This window comes from Nerophis lumbriciformis, linkage group LG18 (assembly GCF_033978685.3).
Source record: "Nerophis lumbriciformis linkage group LG18, RoL_Nlum_v2.1, whole genome shotgun sequence".
Lineage (NCBI taxonomy): Eukaryota > Metazoa > Chordata > Actinopteri > Syngnathiformes > Syngnathidae > Nerophis > Nerophis lumbriciformis.
Genome location: NC_084565.2, coordinates 6,608,625 through 6,623,195, shown reverse-complemented (window position 1 = coordinate 6,623,195; position 14,571 = coordinate 6,608,625). Strand labels below are relative to the sequence as shown.

The 14,571-nt window shown below is 40.2% G+C and overlaps 1 protein-coding gene across 1 annotated transcript in view; it reads left to right on the top strand.

The window, feature by feature from the left end:
• Nucleotides 1–256: 256 nt before the first annotated feature.
• The window catches only part of jade3 (jade family PHD finger 3), a 42,864-nt gene continuing 28,549 nt past the window's right edge, over nucleotides 257–14,571 (top strand). Inside the window, exons 1-3 of the mRNA XM_061977556.2 lie at nucleotides 257–499; nucleotides 6,517–6,581; nucleotides 10,656–10,715. Coding sequence (XP_061833540.1) covers nucleotides 10,667–10,715 — 49 coding nt within the window. The 5' untranslated portion in view covers nucleotides 257–499; nucleotides 6,517–6,581; nucleotides 10,656–10,666. The remainder of the gene's footprint in view (nucleotides 500–6,516; nucleotides 6,582–10,655; nucleotides 10,716–14,571) is intronic.

Below are 14,571 nucleotides of genomic sequence, written 5' to 3'. Positions count from 1 at the left end.
TTTTGGATTTTCATTTGTTGCCACATCAAATCATCAAAATGAAATGAAATAAACATTTGAATGCATCAGTCTGTGTGCAATGAATAAATATAATGTACAAGTTACACCTTTTGAATGCAATTACTGAAATAAATCAAGTTTTTCAAAATATTCTAATTTACTGGCTTTTACCTGTATATATGACTAAAGTGTAGTTAACAAGTCAGTCGCTGACGTCATTTGCAACACGTCGGCGTTAAAATCGAACGCACCCACGCTGGCTAGCAGCGAACCCGGCGGTGTTTAGGACCCGGCGGGACACACGGTACAATAGCTCTCTTGTGCCGTGTTGGTAGGCCGACTGGAACCAGGAGCAGTCCACTGTGGCGGCACACAAAAACCCTCAATTTAATCCAACTGGCAGTTTTTAAATACGAGCGTTTGTTTGCGTGGACTCTTTGTGCTCGCTGCCGGCCGCCGTGCGTGGACTGAGGCGGACAAAGCAGAGCTGGACGTGAAGGTAAAATGGTGGCACCGTGAACAATATGCCCGTGTGTGTGTTTCCGTGTCCCGTGGACCAGGCGGTCCACCCGGGGTCTTGTAGCGACCATCCGCGGGGCGGCGGCGCTTTAAGTAGACTAAACATCCCGCGGGACGCGTCCTTAACGTGACTCGGGGCTTTAATGGCCGTGGACTTTTTGTCTTCTCTTTAAAGGCACACTAGGAAGTGACATGTTGCCGCGGCGGTGGCGCCATGTTTGATTTTAGGCCTCTCGGCTCCCGAGTGGATTTGGCGCCAAGTCCCTTTTTTTTTTAAAGGACTGTTTGTGGTTCCACTCTTTTAATTTTGACAAGCCGTCGTTTCGTGGTGGAAATGTCGACGTCGCAGCCGAGGTGCGCGCACGGCGAATACGTCAAGTAAAGAACCCGCGGCTCGCTCTTTACTGTATTTATATTTTAGCATATGGTTGTGACGTCACATCCGGGTACTTTCAGCCCGTAGGACCGCCCCCTTTGTTGTATATTATTTGATTGATTAAAACTTGTATTAGTAGATTGCACAGTGAAGTACATATTCCGTACAATTGACCATTAAATGGTAACACCCCAATAAGTTTTTCAACTTGTTTAAGTTGATTCATGATACAGATATATACTATCATCATAATACGGGTTGAAGTTGCCTGGAGGTGTACAAACCCCGTTTCCATATGAGTTGGGAAATTGTGTTAGATGTAAATATAAACGGAATACAAGGATTTGCAAATCCTTTTCAACCCATATTCAGTTGAATGCACTCCAAAGACAACATATTTGATGTTCAAACTCATAAACTTTATTTTTTTTTTGCTAATAATAATTAACTTAGAATTTCACGGCTGCAACACGTGCCAAAGTAGTTGGGAAAGAGCATGTTCACCACTGTGTTACATGGCCTTTCCTTTTAACAACACTCAGTGAACGTTTGGGAACTGAGGAGACACATTTTTGAAGCTTCTCAGGTGGAATTCTTTCCCATTCTTGCTTGATGTACAGCTTAAGTTGTTCAACAGTCCGGGGGTCTCCGTTGTGCTATTCTAGGCTTCATAATGCGCCACACATTTTCAATGGGAGACAGGTCTGGACTACAGGCAGGCCAGTCTAGTACCCGCACTCTTTTACTATGAAGCCACGTTGATGTATCACGTGGCTTGGCATTGTCTTGCTGAAATAAGCAGGGGCGTCCATTTGTAACGTTGCTTGGATGGCAACATATGTTGCTCCAAAACCTGTATGTACCTTTCAGCATTAATGGCGCCTTCACAGATGTGTAAGTTACCCATGTCTTGGGCACTAATACACCCTCATACCATCACAGATGCTGGCTTTTCAACTTTGCGCCTATAACAATCCGGATGGTTCTTTTCCTCTTTGGTCCGGAGGACACGACGTCCACAGTTTCCAAAAACAATTTGAAATGTGGACGCGTCAGAACACTTTTCCACTTTGTACTAGTCCATCTTAGATGAGCTCAGGCCCAGCGAAGCCGACGGCGTTTCTGGGTGTTGTTAATAAACGCTTTTCGCCTTGCATAGGAGAGTTTTAACTTGCACTTACAGATGTAGCGACCAACTGTAGTTACTGGCAGTGGTTTTCTGAAGTGTTCCTGAGCCCATGTGGTGATATCCTTTACACACTGATGTCGCTTGTTGATGCAGTATAGCCTGAGGGATGGAAGGTCACGGGCTTAGCTGCTCACGTGCAGTGATTTCTCCAGATTCTCTGAACCCTTTGATGATATTACGGACCGTAGATGGTGAAATCCCTAAATTCCTTGCAATAGCTGGTTGAGAAAGGTTTTTCTTAAACTGTTCAACAATTTGCTCACGCATTTGTTGACAAAGTGGTGACCCTCGCCCCATCCTTGTTTGTGAATGACTGAGCATTTCATGGGATCTATTTTTATACCCAATCATGGCACCCACCTGTTCCCAATTTGCCTGTTCACCTGTGGGATGTTCCAAATAAGTGTTTGATGAGCATTCCTCAACTTTATCAGTATTTATTGACACCTTTCCCAACTTCTTTGTCACGTGTTGCTGGCATCAAATTCTAAAGTTAATGATTATTTGCAAAAAAATAAAGTTTGAGTTTGAACATCAAATATGTTGTCTTTGTAGCATATTCAACTGAATATGGGTTGAAAAGGATTTGCAAATCATTGTATTCAGTTTATATTTACATCTAACACAATTTCCCAACTCATATGGAAACGGGGTTTGTATAATATGCATTAGTTAGGACCATTTAAAATCAACGATAATAAAAATGAGATGCTTGGAAATAGCATAAAAATTCCCCAAAAACTTGGAAAAACGCAATTCATAGTGTTACTTTTTGGTGTAACCATCATGAGCGTTCTGTTCAGGTATATTTCTTTTATATTTTGATAAATCATCATATTTATGTATTACTAACTTTAAATAGGTGTTGATTAGGGATGTCCGATAATGGCTTTTTGCCGATATTCCGATGTTGTCCAACTCTTAAATTACAGATACCGATATCAACCGATACCGATGTATACAGTCGCGGAATTAACACATTATTATGCCTAATTTTGGCAACCAGGTATGGTGAAGATAAGGTACTTTTTAAAGATAATAATAAAATAAGATAAATAAATTAAAAACATTTTCTTGAATAAAAAAGAAAGTAAAACAATATAAAAACAGTTAAATATAAACTAGTAATGAATGAAAATGAGTAAAATTAAGTGTTAAAGGTTAGTACTATTAGTGGACCAGCAGCACGCACAATCATGTGTGCTTATGGACTGTATCCCTTGCAGACTGTATTGATATATAATGTAGGAACCACAATATTAATGACAGAAAGAAACAACCCTTTTGTGTGAATGGGGTAGGTTTTTTTGGGGGGTTGGTGTACTAATTGTAAGTGTATCTTGTGTTTTTTATGTTGATTTAATAAAATTTAAAAAACGATACCAATAATAAAAAACGATACCGATCATTTCCGATATTACATTTTAAAGCATTTATCGGCCGATAATATCGGCAGTCCGATATTATCGGACATCTCTATAAATAACCAAAAAATTGATATTTTGTTTTCTTACTGTACCAAAAATGAACCGAACCGTGACCTCTAAACCGAGTTACGTACCGAACTGAAATTTTTAATTTATATATATATAATCAGTTCATGAATCCGTTCGGCCACCGTGTTCAATGGAGAAGTCTGATCTACAAAATGTGCAGGCAGCATACCCCTTCCCCTTCCAGCTGTCCTGGATGAACTGAAATAATTGTTTCCAATCATTTTGGAACTTGCAAGCGTACTTCTTCTTCTTACTCGTCGTCGCCATGTCTCTTCTTCGTTCTTCTGCTTCGTCTCTGTTATGTTTTTGGACATTACTACTTGCCGTAGTTTTGAAGCAATGCATGATGGGAATACGGATGTTCTGTGTCAGTGTATTAACGTGCCGGCCGGAATAAACACACGCTGAGAAATAGCTCCGTGTCTGCCTACTTTATGGGTTATAGATCAACCTATGGATAACGGAGACATATATAATATTCTCCTTTTCAGGTGAGAGAGGACGCTAAAGGCAGTGCCTTTAAGGCACACCCCCAATATTGTTGTCCGGGTGGAAATTGGGAAGAATTCGGGAGAATGGTTGCCCCGGGAGAGGCACTGAAATTCGGGAGTCTCCCGGGAAAATCAATTCGAAAAGAGATTCGATAAGGAATCGGTTCAATAAGAGGATTCAATAATGGCATCAACATCGATCATTTCTTAACGAACATCATCCCTAGGTGGCCAAATACTTTTGGCAATATAGTGTAGGTAGCAATACAACGATTGTCCTATCAATGGGTTTGGTGTTGGAATTTTTCAAAACAGTTGAAAAATGTTGACGTAGTGACAGTATTTCGGGAAAACCGGGAATTTGTACGAAAATGAAATATGGTAGTTTTGTTGTCCCAATTAAGAAGATGTAATGGTCAAAAACAGTTAAAAAATGTGGACTGTGAACATTTTCCAGGAAGAGGTGCAAAAAGGGCTTTGGGATACAATTCCTGGAATTTGTTTTGAATTTGGAAAACAGTAGTTTGATTGTCCGATGTGAGTGGATGGTGGAACAGTCACATCGGTGGAAGTATGTGGGAATTGTGCAAGTTCGAAAAATGGCCCATTCATTTTCAATGGAAACATTTCCCAGAAAACCGGGGATTCTGGGTAAGCTAGGATCTTTTTTTTTAATGTTCTTGGAGCGTTCACGACTCCTGGTCGAGACGAACGCTTTAATACTCGGAACCGTTCTGATAGTATTGCGGCATAATAATAATAGATTATGTTTTGGTGTAGAATCTGCTATGTGTGAATGATTGGACATTCACACAATAATAGTATAAAAAATAATAAATAGATGTTTTGGTGTAGAATCTTATGTCTGTGAATGATTGGACATTCACACAATAATAATAATAAATATATGTTTTGGTGTAGAATATGTTTGTGAATGATTGGACATTCACACAATAAATATATGATGTTTTGGTGTAGAATATTATGTCTGCGAATGATTGGACATTCACACAATAATAAATATATGATGTTTTGATGTAGAATATTATGTCTATGAATGATTGGACATTCACACAATAAAAAAATAAATAAATGTTTTGGTGTAGAATATTATGTCTGTGAATGAGTGGACATTCACACAATAATAATAAATATATAATGTTTTGGTGCAGAATATTATGTCTGTGAATGATTGGACATTCACACAATAATACAAATAATAAATAAATGTTTTGGTGTAGAATATTATGTCCGATTGATTGGACATTCACACAATAATAATAAATATATAATGTTTTGGTGCAGAATATTATGTCTGTGAATGATTGGACATTCACACAATAATACAAATAATAAATAAATGTTTTGGTGTAGAATATTATGTCCGATTGATTGGACATTCACACAATAATAATAATACATATATTTTGGTGTAGAATATTATGTCTGTGAATGATTGGACATTCACACAATAATAATAATCCATCCATTTTCTACCGCTTATTCCCTTTGGGGTGGCGGGGGGCGCTGGAGCCTATCTCAGCTACAATCGGGCGGAAGGCGGGGTACACCCTGGACAAGTCGCCACCTCATCGCAGGGCCAATAATAATAATACAAATAATAAATATATGTTTTGGTGTAGAATATTATGTCTGTGAATGATTGGACATTCACACAATAATAATAAATATATGATGTTTTGGCGTAGAATATTATGTCTGTGAATAATTGGACATTCACACATATAATAATAAAAAATAGTTCTTTTTGGTGGATAATATGTGTGTGAATGATTGGACATTTACACAATAATAATAAATGGATGATGTTTTGGTGGTGAATAATTGGACATTCACACATGTAAAGATAATAATAATAAAAATAATGTTTTGGTGTAGAATATTATGTGTGAATGATTGGACATTCACACATATAATAATAATAATAATAATAAATAGATGATATTATGGTGTAGAATATTAAATGCATTAACGCAATTATTGATATCGACCGATATTAAACGCTGATATCGTGACACAGTTTTTTCGGCCAATCCTGACGTGCCCCGCCTCTCACGCAGTTGGTCTAGGAAGTTTGACGTTGAGGTGAAGTGAGGCGTGGAGACCCTGGTGTCAGCAGCAAATGTCCTCAAGTGCTGCTTCTCCTGTTGGCCTAACAACTGATGTGTGTCACTCCACCTTCCAGCCTGTGTGTCTCCACCTCCAGTGCTTCTTTCTCCTCGTCAGGGAATGTCAGGCACGTCGTGCTTGTTGAAACAACTTGCCGCGTTGTTTGGGACACAGTCCCTGGTACCTGATGATGATGATGATGATAAGAGAAAATGCAAGGTTTAGTCACAAGCACCAGTCAGAAATCTAAACGCGTTGACCGACTTTGTTGTGGATTCATCGCGCTGACGTCTCGTCTCTCTTTTTTCCCCGCAGGGATAAAGTGAAGTGCTCAAGTGTCAGCGGAAGCTACTAGCATGCTTTTCAACTGCAGCTTTATGGTGAGTAGAAGCAGAGAGAGAGAGAAACAATCCTCCAGGAGTTTGCAGTAGACGTCGACCCATTATCTGCCACAATTTTTGCCAATTTGACATCTCTCTGTATTCTTTTTTACCCCTTATAACTACATCGGCAGATACAATGTATACCCATATGATACCAGTATGTTATATTTAAAAAAACTACAATTATAACCAACATTTCCGGGCTATAGAGCGCATTGGTATTTAAGCCACACTTGCTAAATTTTAGAAGAAATAAATATTCATTCTAAATAAGCCACAGATATACAAACCCCGTTTCCACATGAGTTGGGAAATTGTGTTAGATGTAAATATAAACGGAATACAATGATTTGCAAATCATTTCCAACCCATATTCAGTTGAATATGCTACAAAGACAACATATTTGATGTTCAAACTGATTAACTTTAGAATTTGATGCCAGCATCACGTGACAAAGAAGTTGGGAAAGGTGGCAATAAATACTGATAAAGTTGAGGAATGCTCATCCAACACTTATTTGGAACATCCCACAGGTGAACAGGCAAATTGGGAACAGGTGGGTGCCATGATTGGGTATAAAAGTAGATTCCATGAAATGCTCAGTCATTCACAAACAAGGATGGGGCGAGGGTCACCACTTTGTCAACAAATCCGTAAACAAATTGTTGAACAGTTTAAGAAAAACCTTTCTCAACCAGCTGTTGCAAGGAATTTCGGGATTTCACCATCTACGGTCCGTAATATCATCAAAGGGTTCAGAGAATCTGGAGAAATCACTGCACGTAAGCAGCTAAGCCCGTGACCTTTGATCCCTCAGGCTGTACTGCATCAATAAGCGACATCAGTGTGTAAAGGATATCACCACATGGGCTCAGGACCACTTCAGAAACCCACTGTCAGTAACTACAGTTGGTCGCTACATCTGCAAGTGCAAGTTAAAACTCTCCTATGCAAGGCGAAAAGCGTTTATCAACAACACCCAGAAACGCCGTCGGCTTCGCTGGGCCTGAGCTCATCTAAGATGGACTGATACAAAGTGGAAAAGTGTTCTGTGGTCTGACGAGTCCACATTTCAAATTGTTTTTGGAAACTGTTGACGCCGTGTCCTCCGGACCAAAGAGGAAAAGAACCATCCGGGTTGTTCTAGGCGCAAAGTTGATGGTATGGGGGTGTATTAGTGCCCAAGACATAGGTAACTTCCACATTTGTGAAGGCGCCATTAATGCTGAAAGGTACATACAGGATTTGGAGCAACATATGTTGCCATCCAAGCAACGTTACCATGGACGCCCCTGCTTATTTCAGCAAGACAATGCCAAGCCACGTGTTACATCAACGTGACTTCATAGTAAAAGAGTGCGGGTACTAGACTAGCCTGCCTGTAGTCCAGACCTGTCTCCCATTGAAAATGTGTGGCGCATTATGAAGCCTAAAATAGTGGCCTAGTGGTTAGAGTGTCCGCCCTGAGATCGGTAGGTTGTGAGTTCAAACCCCGGCCGAGTCATACCAAAGACTATAAAAAAATGGGACCCATTACCTCCCTGCTTGGCACTCAGCATCAAGGGTTGGAATTGGGGGTTAAATCACCAAAATGATTCCCGGGCGCGGCCACCGCTGCTGCCCACTGCTCCCCTCACCTCCCAGGGGGTGATCAAGGGTGATGGGTCAAATGCAGAGAATAATCTCGCCACACCTAGTGTGTGTGTGACAATCATTGGTACTTTAACTTTTAACTTTAATAGCACAACGGAGACCCCCGGACTGTTGAACAACTTAAGCTGTACATCAAGCAAGAATGGGAAAGAATTCCACCTGAGAAGCTTAAAAAATGTGTCTCCTCAGTTCCCAAACCTTTACTGAGTGTTGTTAAAAGGAAAGGCCATGTAACACAGTGGTGAACATGCCTTTTCCCAACTACTTTGGCACGTGTTGCAGCCATGAAATTCTAAGTTAATTATTATTTGCAAAAAAAAAAACAAAGTTTGAGTTTGAACATCAAATATCTTGTCTTTGTAGTGCATTCAACTGAATATGGGTTGAAAAGGATTTGCAAATCATTGTATTCCGTTTATATTTACATCTAACACAATTTCCCAACGCATATGGAAATGGGGTTTGTATACCGCTACATAAGATTTTGTTACACACCTTAATTGTTTGCAAACAGTGTCTGTAACACGGCAGTAAAACGGCGGCTCAAACAAAACAGACTCCACGACTTCACGTTTCAGGAATTGCCTCATCCAGTTGAACGTTTATTTCTTTTCAGCCAATCCTGAGTCTTACTCTCAAGGGGGAAACTATTTTTATTATTGCGGCCACGGAGGAAAAAAAACATAAATTAGCCGCAGGGTTCAAAGTGTAGGGGGGAAAAGTAGCGCTCATAGTCCGGAATTTTCGGTAATATTCAGTATTGGCCCTGTGGGAAAAAAACTCATCTGTTGATTTATACTTTTTCGCGCAAATTAAAATAATCCCCGCAAATGAAGCCAATCAGCGTCTTTTTCTCCAGATTTTTGGCATGTCTCGCCACTCAAAAGCGCACGTTAGCTGTCTCATCCGGGGGTGTCTGCAACATTTTTAAAAGCAATACGGTATGTGTGATAGAGTCGGTTACTCTGGATGCTGATCTATTATCTTCCTAGGACCAGGACTCTGGTCAGAGTAGGGCACAGAGAGGCTTTCAGGCACTCTTTAATGGTGAAGTTGGACAAGTCGTGTGTATGTGGTCTAAAGGGAACACGTACAAAGAATGATTAATTTGACGCCTGCAACATGTTTCCAAAAAAGCTGGCACGGATGGCAAAAAAGACTGAGAAAGTTGAGGAATGCTCATCAAACACTTATTTGGAGCATCCCACAGGTGAACAGGCTAATTGGGAACAGGTGGGTGCCATGATTGGGTATAAAAGCAGCTTCCATGAAGTGCTTAGTCATTCACAAACGAGGATGGGGTCACCACTTTGTCAACAAATGCGTGCGCAAATTGTTTAGGATGAGCATTTCTCAACCAGCTATTGGAAGGAATTTAGGGATTTCACCGTCTACGGTTACGTAATATCATCAAAAGGTTCAGAGAATCTGGAGAAATCACTGCACATAAGCGATGATATTACGCACCTTCCACCCCTCAGGCGGTTCTGCACCAAAAAGCGACGTCAGTGTGTAAAGGATATCGCCACATGGGTTCAGGAACACTTCAGAAAACCACTGTCAGTAACTACAGTTGGTCGCTACATCTGTAAGTGCAAGTTAAAACTCTACTATGCAAAACCAAAGCCATTTATCAACAACACCCAGAGACGCCGCCGGATGGACTGATGCAAAGTGGAAAAGTGTTCTCTGGTCTGACGAGTCCACATTTCAAATTGTGTTTGTAAACTGTGGACGTCCAAAGAGGAAAAGAACCATCCGGACTGTTATAGGCGCAAAGTTCAAAAGTATCAGTGAAGCATAAGAAACTCAAAGCCTGCAAAATAGGGTTTTTGTTTTTGTATAGTCTTATTTATTTTTGCTCATTTAAGAAAATATAAGTGGTCAAAATAAATTAAAATGTTCATATCGTTGCACCCAAAGTAGCGTATAAACATTGCCTTCCTAGTTGACATGTTTATTTAACATTTGTTTATCCAGGGTAAGACTTTTAAGAACATATTTCCATTTGCAATGCTGACCTAGCAAAGAGGCAGCAGCATGTTAGAGAGGTTGGAGTGTGATGATAATCTCTCAATCATTTGGGCAACAAAAATGAGCGCTGTAGATCGCTCTCGACAGTTGACAAACGTTCTTAAATGTGTTGGAATGTAAAAGAATGTTTAAGATGCACCAACACTTTTCAAGTGTAAAACATACACGGAGAATTTTCTGTCTGCAACTTTATACGACAATACAGAGGATTTTTGGTACTGTTATTATAATCATTACTCTAATTAGTTGAAATCCTTTTTGAGGTTGAGGTCACAACTTTCTGAATCACTGAAAAAGGCTGCGAAATCCTGGAGGATTGTTGAAAAGTTGACAGTCCCGTTATAATGTGTCGATGTGACCAATGATCCGTGTCTCCTCTGCAGGGTGTGACAGGATGAAACGTCTTAGGACCCCCAGCAGCAGCGACACTTCTGACAATGAGAGTGAGTCACCGCCTTGTTGTTTACGACCAAATGAAAATGATTCGAACACGTATCCCTCCCCAAAATCAGGGGCGGCCAAAGTGTTTTTTTATTGGCCCGTGACACATTCTAAAGGCAAAACGATAACATTACACGCAAAATAACTAGAATATCTATTTATGGTAGAAATTGCATGTGAATGCGGAAAGTCGCAAGCCGAAGCTAAACGCTAACGTTAGCATGCTAACAGTTACAATGCGTCAAGTACCAAGTCATGCAACTGTAAAGCATACGCTTGTAAAAATTGGCTAAAAGGTTAGAATGCTAATGTTACTATGCTAACGTTAGCATATGTCAGGTACCAAGTTACAGACCTTTAGGGGTGTTCGGCTATAAAACTGGCTGGAAAGGTCAACATGCCAGGATGCTAATGTGAGGATGTTAACAGTTAGCATGTGTTAAGTTATGAGTCTGAAGTTTTCGGCTGCAAAATTAGCTTAAAAAGTTTGCAAGTTAATATCAGCATGCTAACGTGTGTTAAGAACCAAATTATGAGTCTGAGGCATTTGGCTGCAAAATTGGCTAAAAGGTTGGCATGTTAATGTTAGCATTCCAGCATGTTATTGTTAGCATGTGTCAAGTACCAAGTTATGAGTCTGAGGTGTTCGGCTGCAAAATTGGCTGCTAAAGTTAGCATTCTAGCATGGTAACGTTAGGATGCTAACAGTTAGCATGTGTCAAGTACCAAGTTATGAGTCTGAGGTGTTCGGCTGCAAAATTGGCTGCTAAAGTTAGCATTCTAGCATGGTAACGTTAGGATGCTAACAGTTAGCATGTGGCAAGTACCAAGTTATGAGTCTGAGGATTTCGGCTGCAAAATTGGCTGAAAAAAGTTAGCATGCTAATGTTAGCATTCTAGCATGGTAACGTTAAAATGCTAACAGTTAGCATGTGTCAAGTACCAAGTTATGAGTCTGAGGTGTTCGGCGGCAAAATTGGCTGAAAAAGTTAGTATGCTAAAGTTAGCATTCTAGCATGGTAACGTTAGGATGCTAACAGTTGGCATGTGGCAAGTACCAAGTTATGAGTCTGAGGTGTTTGGCTGCAAAATTGGCTGAAAAAGTTAGCATGCTAATGTTGGCATTCTAGCATGGTAACGTTAGGATGCTAATAGTTAGCATGTATCAAGTACCAAGTTATAAGTCTGAGGTGTTCAGCTGCAAAATTGGCTAAAGTTTGCACGTTAATGTTAGCATGTGTCAAATACCAAGTTCTGAGTCGGAGGTGTTCGACTGCAAAAATAGCTAAAAAAAAAAGTTAGCACGTTAATGTTAGCATGCTAGTATGTTATTGTTCGCATGTGTCAAGTACCAAGTCATATGACTCTGAGGTTTTCGGCTGCAAAATAAGTTAAAAAAGTTAGCATGTGTCAAGTACCAAGTTATAAGTCTGAGGTGTTTGGCTGTGGAATTGGCTAAAAAAGTTAGCAAGTTAATGTTAGCATGCTAACATGTGTCAAGAACCAAGTTATGAGTCTGTGGTGTTTAGCTGCAAAATTGGCTAAAAAGTTAGCATGCTAATGTTACTATGCTGAAATGCTAACGTTAGCATATTACCGGTTAACATGTGTCAGGTAGCAAGTTATAGACTTTTAGGGGTGTTCGGCTATAAAACTGTCTGGAAAGGTCAACATGCCAGAATGCTAATGTAAGGATGTTAACAGTTAGCATGTGTTAAGTTATGAGTCTGAAGTTGTCGGCTGCAAAATTAGCTTAAAAAGTTTTGAAGTTAATATCAGCATGCTAACGTGTGTCAAGAACTAAGTTATGAGTCTGAGGCGTTTGGCTAAAAGGTTGGCACGTTAATGTTAGCATTCCAGCATGTTATTGTTAGCATGTGTCAAGTACCAAGTTATGAGTCTGAGGTGTTCGGCTGCAAAATTGGCTGAAAAAGTTAGCATGCTAAAGTTAGCATTCTAGCATGGTAACGGTAGGATGCTAACAGTTAGCATGTGTCAAGTACCAAGTTATGACTCTGAGGTGTTCGGCTGCAAAATAAGTTAAAAAAGTTAGCATGTGTCAAGTACCAAGTTATAAGTCTGAGGTGTTTGGCTGTGGAATTGGCTAAAAAAGTTAGCAAGTTAATGTTAGCATGCTAACATGTGTCAAGAACCAAGTTATGAGTCTGAAGCGTTCGGCTGCAAAATTGGCTGAAAAGGTTAGCAAGCTAATGTCAGCATGCGCATGTTGTTAGCATTCTAGCATGGTAACGTTAGGATGCTAACAGTTAGCATATGTCAAGTACCAAGTCATATGACTCTGAGGTGTTCGGCTGCAAAATAAGTTAAAAACGTTAGCATGCTAATGTTAGCATTCTAGCATGGTAACGTTAGGATGCTAACAGTTAGCATGTGTCAAGTACCAAGTGTGTCTGAGGTGTTCAGCTGCAAAATTGGCGAAAAAAGTTTTCACGTTAATGTTAGCATGTGTCAAATACCAAGTTCTGAGTGCAAAGTGTTCGGCTGCAAAAATGTCTAAATGTTAGCATGTTAGCATGTTAACGTTACCATGTGTCAAGTACCAAGTCATATGACTCTGAGGTGTTCGGCTGCAAAATAAGTTAAAAACGTTAGCATGTGTCAAGTACCAAGTTATAAGTCTGAGGTGTTTGGCTGTGGAATTGGCTAAAAAAGTTAGCAAGTTCATGTTAGCGTGCTAACATGTGTCAAGAACCAAGTTATGAGTCTGCAGCGTTCGGCTGCAAAATTGTCTAAAAAAGTTGCCACGTTAATATTAGCACGCGCATGCTAGCATGTTATAGTTAGCATGTGTCAGGTAACAAGTCATGTTATTCTGGGGTGTTCGGCTGCAAAATTCGGCTAAAAGTCTTAGAATGTGTCAAGTACCAAGTTATCAGTCTGAGGCGTTCGGCTGCCAAATTGGCTGAAGATGTCAGCATGGTAACGTTAGCATGCTAATAGTTAGCATGTGTCAAGTACTAAGTTTTTTCAGTCTAAGGCGTTGGACTGCAAAATTGGCTGAAAAAGTTTGCATGCTGGGATAGGCTCCAGCATTCCCTGCTACACCGAGAGGGACAAACGGTAGAAAATGGATCGATGGATGGAAGTTAACATGCTAACAGGCATTCGGCTGAACAATTTGGCTTAAAAAGTTAGCATGCTAACAGTTAGCGTGTGTCAAGTACGAAGTTATCAGTCTAAGGTGTTCGGCTGCAAAATTGGCTTAAAAAGTTAGCATGCTAACATGGTAACATTAGCATGCAAACAGTAAGCATGTGTCAAGTACCAAGTTACGAGTCTGAGGCGTTCGGCTGCAAAATTGGCTTAAAAAGTTAGCATGCTAATGTTGGCATTCTAGCATGGTAATGTTAGCATGCTAACAGTTAGCATGTGTCAAGTTACGAGTCTGAGGCGTTCGGCTGCAAAATTGGCTTTTAAAAGTTAGCATGCTAATGTTAGTAATTCTACCTGAGGCTGAGCCAATCAGTGGCCAGGATACTAAACAATGCTATCTGAATGTTTTGCTCTGGTCTAGTGGCTAATACTACTGTAGTATTGATATTTTTTTACCTTATTTGGGGCCAAATTTTGCAGAATATGCTACCGTGTTAGCGATAGCAACACTAAGATATGGCTGTTGTTCAGACAGTTTAGCATATTGTTGATTGGCCTGTGTTGGTTTTAGTATCTTTAAAAGTTAAAGTGCAATGATTGTCACACACACACTAGGTGTGGCGAAATTATTCTCTGCATTTGACCCATCACCCTTGATCACCCCCTGGGAGGTGAGCAGCTGAGTGCCAAGCAGGGAGGTAATGGCTCCCATTTTTATAGTCTTTGGTATGACTCGGCCGGGGT